Source organism: Ambystoma mexicanum, chromosome 3p, assembly GCF_040938575.1.
Source record: "Ambystoma mexicanum isolate Mex_15411 chromosome 3p, UKY_AmexF1_1, whole genome shotgun sequence".
Lineage (NCBI taxonomy): Eukaryota > Metazoa > Chordata > Amphibia > Caudata > Ambystomatidae > Ambystoma > Ambystoma mexicanum.
Window position 1 is genome coordinate 522,123,183 of NC_090925.1, and position 16,607 is coordinate 522,139,789.

General features: G+C 45.3%; 1 protein-coding gene across 1 annotated transcript in view; it reads right to left on the bottom strand.

Annotated features, from left to right (window-relative positions):
- Positions 1-11,235: 11,235 nt before the first annotated feature.
- The window catches only part of LOC138580570 (uncharacterized), a 257,926-nt gene continuing 252,554 nt past the window's right edge, over positions 11,236-16,607 (bottom strand). Inside the window, exon 5 of the mRNA XM_069651217.1 lies at positions 11,236-12,743. Within this exon, the coding sequence (XP_069507318.1) occupies positions 12,675-12,743 (69 nt within the window). The 3' untranslated portion in view covers positions 11,236-12,674. The remainder of the gene's footprint in view (positions 12,744-16,607) is intronic.

Genomic DNA, 16,607 nt, shown 5'->3' on the forward strand with positions numbered 1-16,607 from the left:
GGTGAAACTTCCCTGGTTATTTATTGTGCCATATTTACATTATTATGTGTGTCAGAAAAAAGAGTAATACTGTGATGTCATGTGATTCTATGTAGAGTGTTTAGATTCACTGTGTGTTCTAAGGTTAGTCAGTTGGAGCCTGCCTCTTGAAGGGGTACCTGCTGTCCTTGAATGATCTATCTAATAAAGGACTTTAATATATGTATCACTGCCTGGACCCAGTCTTAACACATGTACATACAATTAAACACATTCCTAATGCATTTTCTGATTCTTTAGAACCGTGGTGTTTACATCACACCGGATAGCAATCCATCTCATCAATACAGCAAACATAAACAGAAAGAACTCATATAGCAGTAGACGCTAACATTAATTAAAAACACAAGCAAAACCATAAACTGTATATGTACATATAAAACAAGTGCTAACCAATATCAATGGCTCGGGTCATAATCACACTAATGTGGAGACTCTGGTGCTGTCTATCATACAAAGCACATAAGGTCGGTTTCGCTGTTCATTCCTCTCGGTTGCATAGAGTCCAACATATCAATCCACCAGACTTCCCTCTGTTGTAGTTTCCTGGTGAGATCGCCACCTCTCGTTCCGAGGGTGATCTGTTCAAGTATCACACATTTAAGCTGTGCAATAGTATGTCTAGCTTCCAAAAAATGTGATGTGATGGGGGTTTTTAAATTTCAGGTTCTTATGTTAGACTTATGTTCTGTCCAGCGAAGCTTCGCTTTCCTTGTTGTGATGCCCACGTAATAATGTCCACAGGGACATTTCAACGCATGAACCACATTTTTAGAATCACAAGTACATGAGTGCTTAAGGGAGATTGTTTTGCCCGTATGTGGGTGTGTAATGGTGTTACCTTTCATAAAGTTACCGCAATGCTGGCAATTGTAAAACAGCACCGTGCATTTATGCTGTTTCTTGGTGGAGTTGGTATTGGATATTTCAGCTCTAATTAGGCTGTTCCACAATGATTTGCTTTTTCTGTATGCGAACAGAGGTAATTCACGGAATAGATGTTGCAGTGTGGGGTCCATCTGAAGTATGGGCCAATTTTTCTTAATTATGCCGTTGATTTTCCGGCTTTGTAAAGAATTAGTGGTTACGTACACCAGCACTGGATTATCTTTCGGAGGCTTGGATATAAGCAGAGACTGCCTATCCATAGACTCAGCTTTCCTGGCAATTTCTGTAATCAATGCTTGATTATATCCACGTTATACGAACTTCATACACAGTGACTTTGATTATAGTTTGTATTCTTCAGGTTCCTAGATGTTACACCTGTATCGTAGAAATTGGCTGAGCGGTACACTCTCCATTGTCTGCTTCGGATGAAAACCGGTTGCCAATAAAAGGCTGTTCCGGTCCGTGGTTTTTGTGAAAATCTTGGTAGGTAATGTAAATTTCCACATCAAGAAAGTGAATCCATGATCTACTCATCATAGTTGTAAATTTAATTCTGATTCTGGGATGCATGTTGTTCATAGTTTCAAAGAATTGATGTAGTTCGACCTCGGGTCCCGACCAAATGCCAAAGACATCGTCAATGTACCGAATAAAAATCTGTAGGTGTTGAGACCATCTTGGCGAGGTCAAGATGTGTTCATGTTCCAGGTAAAAAGTATAGATATTAGCGTAAGCAGGGGCCATTGCCGCCCCCATGATGGTTCCTGAAAGCTGAAGAAAATATTTGTCTCCAAATCGAAAAAGGTTATTCATGAGGACTATTTTAAGTAGAGTTAACACAAATAGTCGGTCGCCCTGACACTCAGGCGATCTCAGTAGGAGCCATTCCACGGCCTCAATGCCTGCCTCATGAGCGATGTTGGTGTATAATGAGGTGACGTCCATCGTGAAGAGTATGTCTCTGTTTGTAACAAAACTCACATCTTTTATCTTATTCAGGAAATGCATGGTATCCTTGATATAGGTGTCTGTCTTTTGGACTAGAGGTTGTAGGATTCTGTCTAGGTATTTAGCTAAAGGTTCAAGAAGACTCACTGTTGCCGCAATAATTGGACGTCCGAGTGGTTTCTCTAGTCTTTTATGGATTTTTGGAAGGATGTATATCAGCGGTGTAATAGGATGTTCTTTCTCCAGGAATGTTCGTGTCTTCTCAGTGATCACTTCTCTATCCATGGCTTCATCGAGTACTTCAGGAATTAAAGTTCTGATGTTTTCTGTTGGATTAAATTGAATTTCTTTATAAATCTCTTGATCAGCCAATTGTCGTTCAATCTCCTCCACATAATCGGTCTTATTCATAAGAACAAGGGCTCCCCCCTTGTCGGCTGGTTTAAAGATAATATCCTGGGTGTTCAGTAGGTTCCCTAGCACTTTTCTCTCTCTTGCAGAGAAGTTGCCGGTCTTCTTCGAGCGAAAAGACAGTTTTTTGAAGTCTTCTAGGACTGATTTTTCAAACACAGATAGTATGTGGTTTTGGATAGGGGGATTAATGGTGCTTTTAGGGAACATTTCCAGATATTCAAATGGCGGCTTTTCTTTTGGGAGGCCACAGTCGTCTGAAATGGGGAGTGCGGGTGCTTGGATGGGAAAGTAGTGCTTGCTTTTAAGAAACATTTTAATGCCCACATCTGGAACCCTACATGTAACTTAAGGTTAAGCATGCTTTTAACATCATAAAATGATGCATCATTTTAAACTCTACATTGCTGGAGGGGGAACTACTGATTTGTGTCATACTTTAAAAATACATGCATGTATATTTGCATTTAAAGGTTTGTGTGTGAAAAGCGAATACCTAGCAACGTGTATGTGTTTTCTGATTAGAAATAACTCAAGTGAGAATGAGGAGGGGAACATTCAAACCCAATGATAGCTCTGGCTGCTTTGCATGACAAAGAGCATTTTGGGAGAATAGGAATGACCACAGATCTTTACATCTCACAAATACATTAGTTATAAGAGTTGAATGACTGAATTACTAAATACCTAATGTACACTGGGTTTTGTGCTCACTTCCTTTTTTTTTTCAAAAGTCACCCTAACAAAGAAGCTTTCGTAAATATCATCCATTTATACATATAGGTTTGAATTGCAGAAGCTTTGAATGTGAGAATGTACGCCTGCTAATCATGTACGCATATGATCCAGTGTTTCCTTACTTTACAAGAAGGCTGATAAGCAGCTCAGGTCAGCCCATACTTCTTGGCTGAGTGAGCCGCTCTGTGTGTGCAGCTACCTGTGTTCTGTCTGCTCCTGTTGAGAGCAGAAAGGCTGGTATTGTGTTGTGGAGTGGCCTTGCACAGTGAAATAAAAATAATATAAATTTTAAAAATGTCATATGGTAAGGTAACTGCAAATAACCATGCCGCTCCAGATACAATCTGCCGCGCTAGGCCAAACCCTAGAGACTGCCTAATTGTTAATACCCCCCTGCCTCCCCCTCAGTTTACATATACCTCCTCTGCCTCTTCACTTTCTACCCCTCACGCTGCTCTGAGCTCACTCTCCTTTTGCCGCCACCTTCCTCTCCACTTGTCTTGCTCTGCAGCCTCCACCTGTCTACAAACTCCTACATTCCTCTTCTGGTTCTCCCTCCTTTTATACTCTGCTCAGGGATTTAATGTGACTTGTGATCAGAAGACAAACAGGATCTGTGTGCTAATCAGGAGCGGCCATTTTGATTGGCATGGACCTGAGAAAAGTATCATTTTCCCACCCACATTGACTTGCACTTCGGTCCGCAAGATGGTTCTTCTAACCGAAGTTATGTAAAGGCGTGCAACTGCCAAATTCTTCCGTTCATGTGATCTCCTGCCCACAGTGAATTACCACGATCTTCTCTGTCCTGGTGTGGGTCTGACTCCTGGTGCATCCTGCCAGCTAAGTTGGCATGGCTTCCCACCACTGTTACCTGGCATACACTGATGATAACGTTCATCTTACTGTATGTACACCAATGTACGTGATTATTTCGTATACGAAAATTGGCGAATTCGAAATTAACGGATTCAACATGATCGTATAGAAATAATCAAGTAGATTACCCCATGCCGCTATACCCACAGCCCCTGCCCTTAGAAACGTACCACTTGCTCTTTACTCACCTCTGCATGGCCACAATTCCGCCCCTGCGATGCAAGTTCCGCCTCCCCATTGAGAGGCGGAACCTCCGCCGCAAGGTCCCCTTTTGTTTTTTTGTTTTGTTTTCAAATCTCTCTTCGTCCCCCCGCTGTCCTTGTTGTGGGAGTGGGGGAACACCTGTGTCACCCCTGAATTCCCTTAATGTCAAAGAAAGGGAGTGGGGGTACACCTGCAACCCCTGGTCCCCTTCTTCAGCATTTTGAGTCTTCATTTTTTTTCACTGCTGAATTTGGCATTTTGTTTCATGTGTTTTTTTTTTTACGAGCCACCCCAGCCCCCATACCTATGTACCCCATGATTGCTACCTTACACACGACAATTCCAGTGTCCCACTTCGTTCTCTTCTTTGCCTGTATGTCACATATGAAAGACCATGGAGGGGTCTTAAATCTCTAGGTGTCGCATGAGACACAAGTCTAGGAATGAGGGCAGAGCCAAGGGGATCCGCCTTATCCCACTTCAGGAACAGCATTGTGGAGCAGGCAGTTGTCCCCATCCCTCAAGTTCCCTCATTTTCCATCACCTACCCTCTTGAATGTGAACTCATCAAAATACCCAGTTCTCAGGTAAAGCTCAGGCAGGTGCAAGGTGGAAAGAGCAAAGCAGATCAGAGGCTGCTGCATAGCATTGTGACAGGGATGCTGCATCAGGCTAAGGTGAGACTGAAAAAAGACTGAAACTATACTGACAGATTGAAATAAAAATATAGTATATGTTACACATTGATCTCCTGCAAGACATAAGTTGTGAAAGGAGGTTTAGGTAAAAGCATAGGAGAACTGGCAAAAAGGCAATACCGGACGCGTTCTTAACATCACATAAAAAGAAGGTGCTTGATGGTAATTGATGAAGCAATAACAGAGGGAATGAGAGATCCATCAGTTGTGAGCAAGCAGAACTGTAGCTTTCCAGGGCCATGTTTAAATGGTTCACATACATCTTGCATGATGTCCAATTAGAGGGCAGCAGACAACAAGAGAGGTCAAGCGCAGCCCCAAAAAGGACTTGTCCTTCGAGAAAGCAGGAGGTATCAGGCACTGAGAATTATCATGATAGATGTTCAAGGCAAAGACGTGATGTGCAGGCAAGTATCCCATAGTTACAATTCCAATAATTATTGCAAAGTAATTTACTTCAATGTAATTACTTTGAAAATACATAAGGGGTTGTGGGTAAAGGGGGGGGGCTTAGGGTAGAAGTAGTAGTGTAGGGGAATGAGAGGGCTGGGAGAGGACACCGCATTTGAAAAAGAAAATTGATTTTTCGAAGTCATTTCTTTGAAGTAAATGATTACTGACATCGAAATAACATGGAAGCTGCAGGCAGGCTGTGAAAGATACTACTACAAAGTTCCCCCCTATTATGAGTCGTTTTATCAGTCAAGTGGTAAGGACATTTTCAAGTTCAAACAGAAAGAAAATCACCTTGTCACCAACCTTTAGGTGTGTCACAGCCAAAGGATTAAGATTGTACAAACTTTAGATTGTTCCAGTTCCAAAATCAATTCCAACCCAGGAGCTGGAGGGGCTCAAAGGTTTTAGCTCCAGGAGTATTTGCCTCACATGATGTACCAGCTGGAGCTGTGGGAATGGGGATCCAACAGGAAAGCACTATGGTGCCTCCACCAAACCATACTATGTGACAAAGCTTAATGAATAATTGAATTTGTTCTTTCTCTTATCAGCATAACCCAGGTCAGAGGTCATTAAGCAACAATAACTTCTGATGGCAACAATGATCCTGAGATAACATTGTGATTTCAACCCTCTTTATGGAATCTCTTTTCAAGCAGAATAAAAATCACCATATGTTCACATTATTCCGCTGGCTCCATACACCCACCAAACACCCTCAATTCAGCACTCTGGAAATTCATCTGACAACATGATTACGACGTATCAAGTAATTAAGATTACCCAGACTAGAACAGAGCAGGGAGTCTTGATTCTATTAAATACATAGAGGCAAGCAGTATGCTTTCTTTCTTTACTGAGAACTCTACAGCAGCATAAAATAAGTCTCAAAAAACAACTTCAACTTGAACTACATATCCCAAGGAAATCTGAAAGGTTTGTAGTGCCAAGAACAAAATGACACTTCTGAGCCTCCATGAATCCCCTCCTCTCCTAACACTCTATAAGTTGCTGCTCTCCTACAGTCCTTCCTCTTTCTTTGATGATCTATCTGAAGGGGTCCCCATCTCTTCACTATCTCCAGGAAGATCTTCCCGTGAAGTCTGCAATCCATCAGGTAGCAAGAATTCCAGTCTGCCATCACGTTGTCTGTTCTGGGCAGGTAATCCGATGTCACCAAGATTCTCCAGTCCAGGCAATAATGTCAAAAGTCCTTCGCCATTTCAACCAGCAGTCTGGACCTGATTCCTCCTAGATGATTTATGTATCTAACTGCAGAGACGCTGTCCATCCTGAGGACCACGCAGAACCCTACCCGGTCCCTTAGCAGGGAACCGATAGCAAAGGATCCAGCTAGAAGCAATTTATGTGTAGGCCCAACTGATGTCCTTTGCAAAGGCGCCCTGTCATCGTCTCGCCGTAACTGGCTCCCCAGCCTGTCCTGCTGGCATCCGACTACAGGATGGCATCTGGTGCATGCCCGAAAATGGCTATGCCATTCCATGCGTCCATGTGTTCCAGCCACCAGTTCAACTCCGTGCTCACTTCAGCTGGTGATATGCCAGTCTTCAATCTTTGCAGTGAAAGGCCCAGGGAAGATAACTTGTATGGAGGCACAGAGTAGTCCCACAATCTGTGCCAGCACTCTGAGGGAGATTTGCATCTTGCTTAGCATGCTCCTGATTGCTTTCATTATTCCTTTTACCTTCAGGTTGGGCAGTTCCAGTGTACCTTTCTGTGTGTCCACTATGAATCCCAGGAACTCTATTCTTAGCACCAGCTTCAGTTTGGACTTCTAACAGTTGATTGGAAATCCTAAACTCTGAAGCAACTCAATCGCCCGGTCTGCCTGAACCAGGGGTTTTTCTAGCCCTTGTACCATGATGATCATGTCAGCTATGTAAATGATCAAATCTCATTCCCGAATCTCGCAAGGCCGCTTCGACCGGTTTCATCAACTTGGTGAAGCGCAAGGTCAGCGATGACAGCTGAATGGTAGACATGTGAATTCCCAGTCATTCCCTTGCCAGATAAACTGCATTCACGCCCTGTTGTCTCGCCCAACGGGTATTGTTAGGTAAGCGTCCTTCAGGTCCAGTCTGATGTGCCAGTCCCTCTCCCTTAGTATGTCTCTCAACAAGTGGATCCCCTCCATTTTGAAATGTCTGTAGGTGATCCATTCATTGAGTTGCATGAGGTTTATTACTGCCCTTAGCTTCCACTTCCTGTGCACTAGCAACAGGTTGCTTTCAAAGTTGCATCTGTCTGTGACCACCAGTGCTATCACTCACTCGGCTTGCAGATCACGCACTTCCTGGTATAGCAGCTGACGTTCTGTCTCTGACATTACTATCAGAGTTGACCTCCTCAGCTGTAGCGGTTCTGCCTATTATTCTAGGTGCAATCCCTGCACTGCCTGTATCACCCAGGTATCGCCAATTCTCTAAGCATAGCGCTGTCCTGCCCCCTACTGGATTATAAGCCTCCTTCTTTCTCACATGAGGTAATGGCAGGCTGATGGCTCGCTGATCTCCATGTCCTTCCACTGCTGCCTCTTCCAAGGGATGCACAGAAGGAGCCTCTTTGAACATAATCCCAGTACTGGGAGGTGCCTCTTCCTCCTTGGGGCCTTCCACCGAAGGGGAAATGACCGGCTGAATAGCCCTTATCTCGCGCTGTCTTCCCAGAAATCTTGGTTGGAAAGATATTTTTCAATTGATGCCTACGCCTTGTCCAGGGTGGCAAATATGCTGCCCTATTTTGCCAACTCCTTCACAAAGGAGTCTCCAAATGGGAGTCCCTGCACCGCTGGCCTGTCTCACATGATGCCAGATCACCTAGCTTTTGAGAAATTGACCCTTTCTTTGCTCTGATGCGATGGCACAGTTTGCGTTCCCCAATAGGCACACTGATAGCTGCACCCAGTTAGCCAACACTTGAGGGGTTCACTGGCATGCCCGTATCATTGGCCCTGTCTGCTAGATCCGTGATCTTAGCCAGGGGTCCTGCCAGGTCTAACAGTTAGCCCTGGCATAGGCACCATGACCTTTTTATCCCCTTCATCAGGCTCTCAGCCACGAATGGCAGTAGCTTTGGGTCCAGGTCCGGTGTGTTGGTGACCTTCCCCTCGAGTTCTGGTCTAGGGCATTCTGCCTTGAGGTACTGTCAAACCTCCTTGCCTAGAGGCTTGCACAGCCTGATGCTCATGTACTCTGCAACTCTAGAGATAGCATCCAGGCAGAGGACCTTGTGTGTCTGATGAGGTCCGGGTCGAACATATCCTTTTCATCCATCATATTTGGCTGGGTCTGATCCTTATTTTCCTCCTTTGTGCATCACTTGGGGGTTCAGGGCTCCCTGTCAGAAGTGGACAGATTCCCCTTGCACATGGAGTCTAACTCCACTATGGAGACTCCTGGCTCTGCTGAAGGACCCACTTCTCCCTTATTAGCTTCCAGTGGTCTGCGGGTCATGGGGCTAGGCACAGCGCACGTTGTAATCACAGCACAAAACTGCTGGATCATGCTCTGCTCCTACAGAAGCCGAACATTCCTGTAGTATTCATGGTCCGGTGGGGTCAGAGAGGAATTCCTCTCCTGGACTTGAGTATTCGTCTTTATTCCCTCCAGCGGGAGGGGTCTGGATGCCGATGGAATTATCCCCAGATCCTCCTTTTCTCTGCCTTAAGGCTTTTTTCCTTTATATCGCTCCACTCTAGACTCCAGAATGTCTACCTTCTTCTGGAGGGGGCTGATACCTTCTATGAGGGTTTCCCACAGAGGGTGACTTAGGGCCCTCTGGAAACTGAGGAAGGGATGTGGCTCAGAGCAATCATATCCCCCTGCCTCCTCTAGAATGTGCTCCTCCAGCCCAGACATTCCATTCCATTTTGTTTTATATTTATTAATTATAACTTTTTTTACTTCTTTGGGGAATTTCTTCATTGATTACCTTTGCCCTCTGCTGCCCACCCTTGGGTGTTGGGGGTGCAGGAGGAGTCACTCTCTTTGAGCTGGGTTTATGTGGAGTAAGGAGAAGCCTGCTAGAGCTGACTGGATGTCTCTCTTGTCATGCACGCTGCATGTAAAATGCTGAAGGGAACTCTTCTAGGCTGCTGAAATCACCAGTGGCTTGACCGCGCTGCTCCAAGCCTGATCGTCAAAATGGCATTTTTGGCTCATGGGCATGCATGTGCATCAGGCCGGCTCAGTTAGGGGGATCCTAAACCCCCCCCAGAGCTCTGATGCTCCCCAGACACTGCCGGGAAGCAGTTGCGGCTCACGGCCACTGCACGCCTCGCGGGCCGTTACTGCTTCTTTGTGTGGAAAAGAGCGGTACTGGGAGCGGGCACCTGAGGCTCCTTGCTTTTGCATGCGCTTGCCTTCCACGATCCACGGAAAGCACAAGCTTCATAGAGGGAGCCTCAGTGAAGTAGTCTGCTCTGCGCTCATACACGTGCATGCTTCCAAACATCAATCATCAACGATCTATTATGAAAAAGAGGAGAGACACATATGCCAAAGAGCAAGGTTTCTAGGAGAGCAGGAACCTATGGAGAGTCAGGAGAGGAGGGGCTTCATGGAGGCTCAGAAGGGTCATTTTTGTTCTTGGAACTACAAGATTTTCAGGTTTCCGTGGGATATGTAGTTAAAGTTGAAGTTGTTTTTTGATACTTATTGTATGCTGCTGAAGAGTAAAGTAAACCAAGAAAGCATAGAGCTTGCCTCGGGTCTTGCCATAGAATTGAGAAAAGAGACCAGGCAACAAAGGTAGAGTTTGAGGTTTTCAGTCAACAAAAAAAAAGGAAAACAAAGAAATGCAAATATGCAGCGTACCAACAATCCTAAGCATGTTTTGCGCATGGTGAAGAAATGGTTAGATCAATCATAGCTTACAGGTTTGCTGCCAGTTGATCAGATTAATTCACTTTACGCTATAGATCGTGATATCCTGCATGTTTTCTGTACACGCACATTGCACTCCATGCAGTAATAGGAAACCAGCCAATCAGTCTTTGTAAGTCACGTTGACGTGCTGAAAACAGTTTGAGCAGTTCTAATTTAATGATGGCTTCTCTAGAGGTCGAGCGTGTCATCGGCAGGAAGACCCTGTCTCACCTCTCTCAAGGTAGCCCCCTCAGACCAAGCCTGCTCTCACCCTCCATCCGACTGGTAGTAGGTCTACATGATGCAGACACCTTAAGAGAATGCCTCAAGGATGAAAGAGACTGAACTCCAACCCGGCAGAATCCTCTGGTAGAGCAGAGATCTTTTTTTCTAACTTGAGAAACGCTGGATTGGCGTATTCCATTGCGGTCCACCTTCCAACCACAGCAGAAGCAGTCAATCTATCCGGAAGCAGGCAGTGGGCCTCATTACGACCCTGCCGGTCCTGAAAGAACGGTGATGGTAAATCCGCCTCCACCGTTCTTTCCGGACCGGCTGATTAAGAGTCCTGCAGGCGGAGAGGTGTCACTCCTGCCAGGTCTGACCGGGCGGGTTTAACACCACCCGCCTGCAGGTGGACATGGAAACACCGGCTCTGTCATAGACGGAGCTGGTGTTTCCATGGTCCCTATGATGGGGAATTATCGATTTCCACCTCTGGAATTACTGGGTCACCGGGGTTGTAATGCCCCGGTGATTCCAGCAATCACAGAGGCGAAATGGTAATACGAGTCCGGTGGTAACCTGCTGGAATTTCCGGCACGGTTACCGCCGGACTCGTAATGAGGCCCAGTGTCTTTTTCCTTAAATACAGTGTACTGGGCAGGCTTCCCTTACAGACTTAAATCAAATCTCCTGCACGAAGAAATAAACATGCATATCAAGCATTACATTTCCATTGAATTATTGCTATTAGTCAGCCATACCATGTACAGTTTTAAATAGCCATTTTTCAGTTCTATATCATAATTAGGATTTTCTGTTTTTAGGGTTTATTCTTTTTTTATTCTGATAGTTTTTTACCACTGCTTTCAAACTAATTTGGAATCTGCGTTTGTTAGCCTTATCCACTTTTTCTTCTCAATAAAATCGCAGACAACTGTGTTTTTTCGGTAAAAAAAAACGATGTTTTATGTATTGCTGCATGAAGCAGCGAGGTTACAGGATATAGAAAATTGTTTGAAAGAGAAATACTTCCTGCACAAGAAAAATAAAGACTTTATTACAAGTATACCTCCTCATTTGGAGCAAGAGTGTCAATCCTGTTTAGCTCGCAACTGGCTTGCATGCTCTTAATTAACCTTAGAAATCCCACGAATCAGCTTTACTGCAAATGAAGTTTGTTTTGAAAAGCTGTGCAGAGCATGAGCTGTGCTGTAGAGGAATGGCTGGCTCAGGAGGAGTTGGCGTGACGCTTGCGTATTGGGTAGAAAAGGTGCATGTGAATATTTTGTACAATGAAGCTGAGAGGCCTGAAACAATGAAATGTGAATGAAAAAACATCAGTGGCAGCTTTTCTTACAGGTAAAATAACCCATGATACCTTAAAACCTGAAAATAGCAGTGTTTGGCACACAACATTAATCAGGGCGTTCCAACGGCAGGCTCCTTTAATCACTGCTGCATCTGCAGGCTGCATCTGGTTAACAATTGCAGAATATGTAAGGCACGCAAACAATACTATCAGTAGGCCTAAACATAGTTTTTCTGGTTTCCACTGAAAAGCCAACATCTAATCAGGATGGTGTTTTACCAGATTTTAATAGCTAAAATGTAAATCCTAAAAGCTAATCATAATGACCACAACCATGGCTAAACATGCGAGCTGGTGTGTGTTAACTTGCATTCTTGTTTACAGATTATGGGCCTCATTACACGTTAGGCGGTAAGGGTTTACCGGTACCGGTAAGGGCACCGGTACCGGTAAACCCTTACCGCCTTACTACAAGTTCCCTTTGCGGGACCTCGGTGCTAATTACGGTACCGCAATTTGCAGTACCATAATTAGTTCCTTCCCCATTCCCATTATGCCCTATGGGGGCAAAAATAGGAATGGGGAAGTGCCTTGGTGAATGGGGAATTACCGTCCCCGCTCACCTTGGAGTAGGGGGGTAAGTCCGCCGTCCACCAAGGCGGACACGGTAAAATACCGGCAGCAACCACCGCCTACCGTGTAATGAGGCCCTATATGTCTTTATTTCCTGCTACATGTAGCATATTGCTTATGTGCACTTGTCCAACAAGGGAATAATTAGGGCTTCAGTAGATCGACAGTGAGTAGATCAGGTCCTTACAGGTCAATTCTGAAACACTTGGTGAAAGGACACTGTGTGGATGTGCGTTCATCATCATTGCAGTCTGAACCCGTCTGTGGACCTCCTCAAGGGGTTGCCTGGTCAATCCTAGAGGGCCAGGACTGGTCAACTGCTCGCAACGCCCCATCAGCGGTTGGTTGCTCGTTCTCTCACACCTTCCACAATCTGCCCATCTTAGTCTGGCCTGCCATTCTGTGTTTCAGGACTTGAGCGAGGATCTAAAGAATGAAACAAAAAACGAGTGAGGGAAAAGTGCATGAAGGAGAACAAAATGACAGATTTTTGATTAAGAAAGAGCCTGCATAAAGAACAAAACATTGAAAGGGAGTCGTCCGATGAAGAGAGTGTCAAAGAATGACAAGTCCTCATTGTAAAAGAAAGAAGAGAGGAGAAATGTAGAGTCAGAGATAACAAAATGATCGAGGAAAGAATGATATATGATCAGGAACAATGATCCTTTTGAATGGAATCTCTTGAGGGCACATTAGAACTATGAAATACTAGTGAACCTAAAGGAGCGGACATTTCATTTAACACTACAACAGGGAAAGGGACCAGTTAATAAGTACGAACACAAAACAGCTCATAAACGGCTAATGGAGTCGATGGAGAGAACAAAGGACCTAAGCAGCCAGGAGAGGTTTTAACCAGTAAATAAAATGTTGTTACCAAGGTCAATATGGTGTTTATACTTCCAAGCCCAATGCAATCTAGTCGAATACCATATAAATATACCTGGAAATGAATAGCACTACATCCATGCTTATTGACTTTGAAACATTTTAACAAACAAATAGAGAGCTGAATATACACATGTGAGTTCTAACCTATTCTGGTTTACGTGCCTTCCTTTGCAAAGCAGGCAGCACACAGGCAGCATTCACAAAGAGTTTTTAGACCTTTTTAACTACATGTGACCCTGGTGAAGTCCCACATCCGCTGCAAATGATACATGAAAAGTGTTCACATAACCAGAAAAACTCTGTTATATTTCAAATACAATTTCTATGCAGATTGCACTGAGCATGCAGACCTACAAAAAGTTTAATTTCTATCTTGTATTGCTCATTTACGCATCACATTGTGAAAACAATGTAGATTACCCCTGCTATCTGCGCAGGGAGTATTAATTCTATTAAAGACTAAGGAGGCGAGCATTATGCTTCATCTTCCTTTATTTCTACTCTTCAGCAGTTCAACAAACATATATAAAACCATGAAAAGTACACCACAAACTTTTCCATTTTTTTTTTTTTTTTTTTACTACAACACCCATGAGTCTCTGTAGTCCATGCTCTTTCCACCAGTCATGAGCCCCTTCCTGTGCTTAGACTCCTCCTCTGCTTTTACTCGCTCTGATATTCACTCCTGTCCATTAACTGATCCTCGTCAACGGTGCGAAGATCCTTCTGAACTTTAACTCAACTGCCGGTGCACTTCCGACCTCCTGATATTCTTCTCTACGACCCTGTCTTCAGTTATTCTTCTGCTCTTCCCCTATGAAGACATAATAAGAAATCTTAGGGTGGTGCGTATGTACTGTACTCTCACATATAAATGCCTCAACATTTTCATACAGTACATCAATCGGGCGGGAATTTAATGCTCGCCTCCTTAGTCTTTAATAGAATTAAAACTCCCTGCGCAGATAGCAGGGGTAATCTACATTCTATGACAAGACTGGAGGCGAGCATTATGCTTGTTCAAAGCTTCCCCAAGACCGTACCAGCCAAACTCCCTGCTGGCTTAAAGTAAAACTCTTTAAATGTACGATCGCTCGCCCAATCTGCTGCCAGCATTATTTCACTCAAAGGCACTCCTGCTCTCGCGGCTGCCGAAGCCATTGCCCCTCTCACTGAATGAGCTCCATACGTGTCCACATTCACCCCTGCTGCGCACATGACCTCTTTGACCCATCTGGCTATGGTAGCCGATGCTACCGCGTGGTAAGGTTTCCTACGCGGTATTAACAATTGAGTAGTGCTAGCTGCTCTATTCTCTGCTGTTCTGATCTCGTATTCTTTAATACATCGAGCTACGCACCATTTCGAATTGTCCGGAAAATAAGGGTAATGGACTGTGATGGTGCCTGTCTTAGTCCTCCTGACTATGGAGAAAGTAACACCTTCTGGTCCGAAGACTCGTCTATTAATCTCTAGCGCCTTAACGTCTGACACTCGTTTACATGAGATCAGACACAATAGCATAGCCAATTTACCTGATAGCTGTTTGAGAGAAAGGTATCTATCTGCTGGCCAGTCTGATAGTAATCGTAACACTGTTGCCACGTCCCATGTTGTACTATACTTGGGCCCTGGCGGCACTCTGAATCTCGCTCCTCTGATGAGCCTCACTACCGCGGGATGTTCCCCTGCCGGTACCCCCTCAATTGACTTATGTCCCGCTGATATAGCTGACCTGTACACTCCTATCGTACGGAAAGCTTTTCCGTTCTGCAATAGATTCACTAGAAAATTTAGTATTTCCACTACAGGTGCTGAAACGGGATGAACACTTCTGTTCTTGCACCAGCTTGTCCATTTTGCCCAAGCTGCGTCGTAGCTCCTCCTAGTGGAAGGAGCCCAGGATTCAGCGATAAGCTGCGCAGCCTGCTCCGAAATTCCTGGCAGAGCCCAGCGTCTCCTGATATCCTGCACGCGACTAACGGGAGTGTCCCCCTCACTCTCAGAGGATGACACGACCCAGCAGGGTCCGTGAGCAGTCGCTCTCCTTCGGGAAGGACTCTTGGAACGTCTGCGGCTAGCTCCATTAACGTTGGTAACCACACTTGAGACTTCCACAAGGGTGCTACTAATACTAGTTCTGCCCTCTCCCTCCGACACTTCGCTAGAACTCTGCTCAGCATCGCGAAGGGGGGAAAAGCGTAATGCGGACCTCCTGTCCACTCTTGCAGAAAGGCATCCGTCCCTAGAGCTCCCGGATCCAGCCTCCAGCTGTAATAGAAACTCGTCTGAGCGTTGAGCCGGGAGGCGAAAAGGTCCGTATGCAATGGGCCCCACCTCCTGGCCAGCCTCAGAAACACTGCTGGGTCCAGTCTCCAATCGCTGGAGTCCGTCAGGTAACGAGAGTTCCAATCCGCTACTACATTCAGTGAGCCCGGCAGATACTCTGCCGTCACTGACGTTTCTGACTGAAGGCAAAAGTGCCAGAAGTCCTTCGCTAACTCCGCCAGCATCTTGGACCTCGTGCCGCCTAAGTGATTTATGTACCTTACTGCTGAGACGTTGTCCATCTTCAGCAGCACACAAGACTTCACTCTCCCTCTTGTGAAGGCCTTGATCGCGAACGATCCCGCCAGGAGCTCCAGACAGTTTATGTGCAGCTGGAGCTCCTCTTCGCTCCACTTGCCTCCGGTCTGTAGGTTCCCGCATCTGGCTCCCCAGCCCTGCCGGCTGGCGTCTGATTCTATAATCAGATCCGGCTTGTCTCCGAATATGGCACGCCCATTCCAGGCGTCCATATTCTTTAGCCACCACTCTAGCTCTGTAATGGAGTCTTGATCTAGGGGTAGCTGTTGGTGATACTTCAGACCCTGTTGAAGATGTTTTATCTTCAGCCTCTGTAGTGCTCGGTAGTGTAGAGGCCCAGGGAATATGGCCTGAATGGATGCTGCTAATAGCCCAACTATCCTCGCCAATGTCCTGAGGGATATTAGTCTTCTCTCTAGGCATACTCTGATCTCCCTCTTTATATCTTTCATCTTTCGCGCTGGTAGCTCCAGGGTCGCTTTCTTTGTGTCTAGCACAAACCCTAGAAAGTCTAACCTCTGCGCTGGTATGGTATCTGATTTCTCTATGTTCACTAGAAATCCTAGCGATATCAGAAGGTCTTGTACCCATCTCGTTTGGTATATTAGCACCTCCCGATTTTCTGCTAGCAGCAGAAGGTCGTCTAGATAGATGATCAGTCTGACGCCCTTCTCTCTGATCGCCGCTGCTACGGGTTTCATTAGCTTTGTAAATGCCCAGGGTGCCGAAGCAAGACCGAATGGCATCGTCTTGAATTGCCAGAACTGTTTGTGCCAGCGGAAAGCTAGGTAAGGTCTGTACTCCTCGAGTACA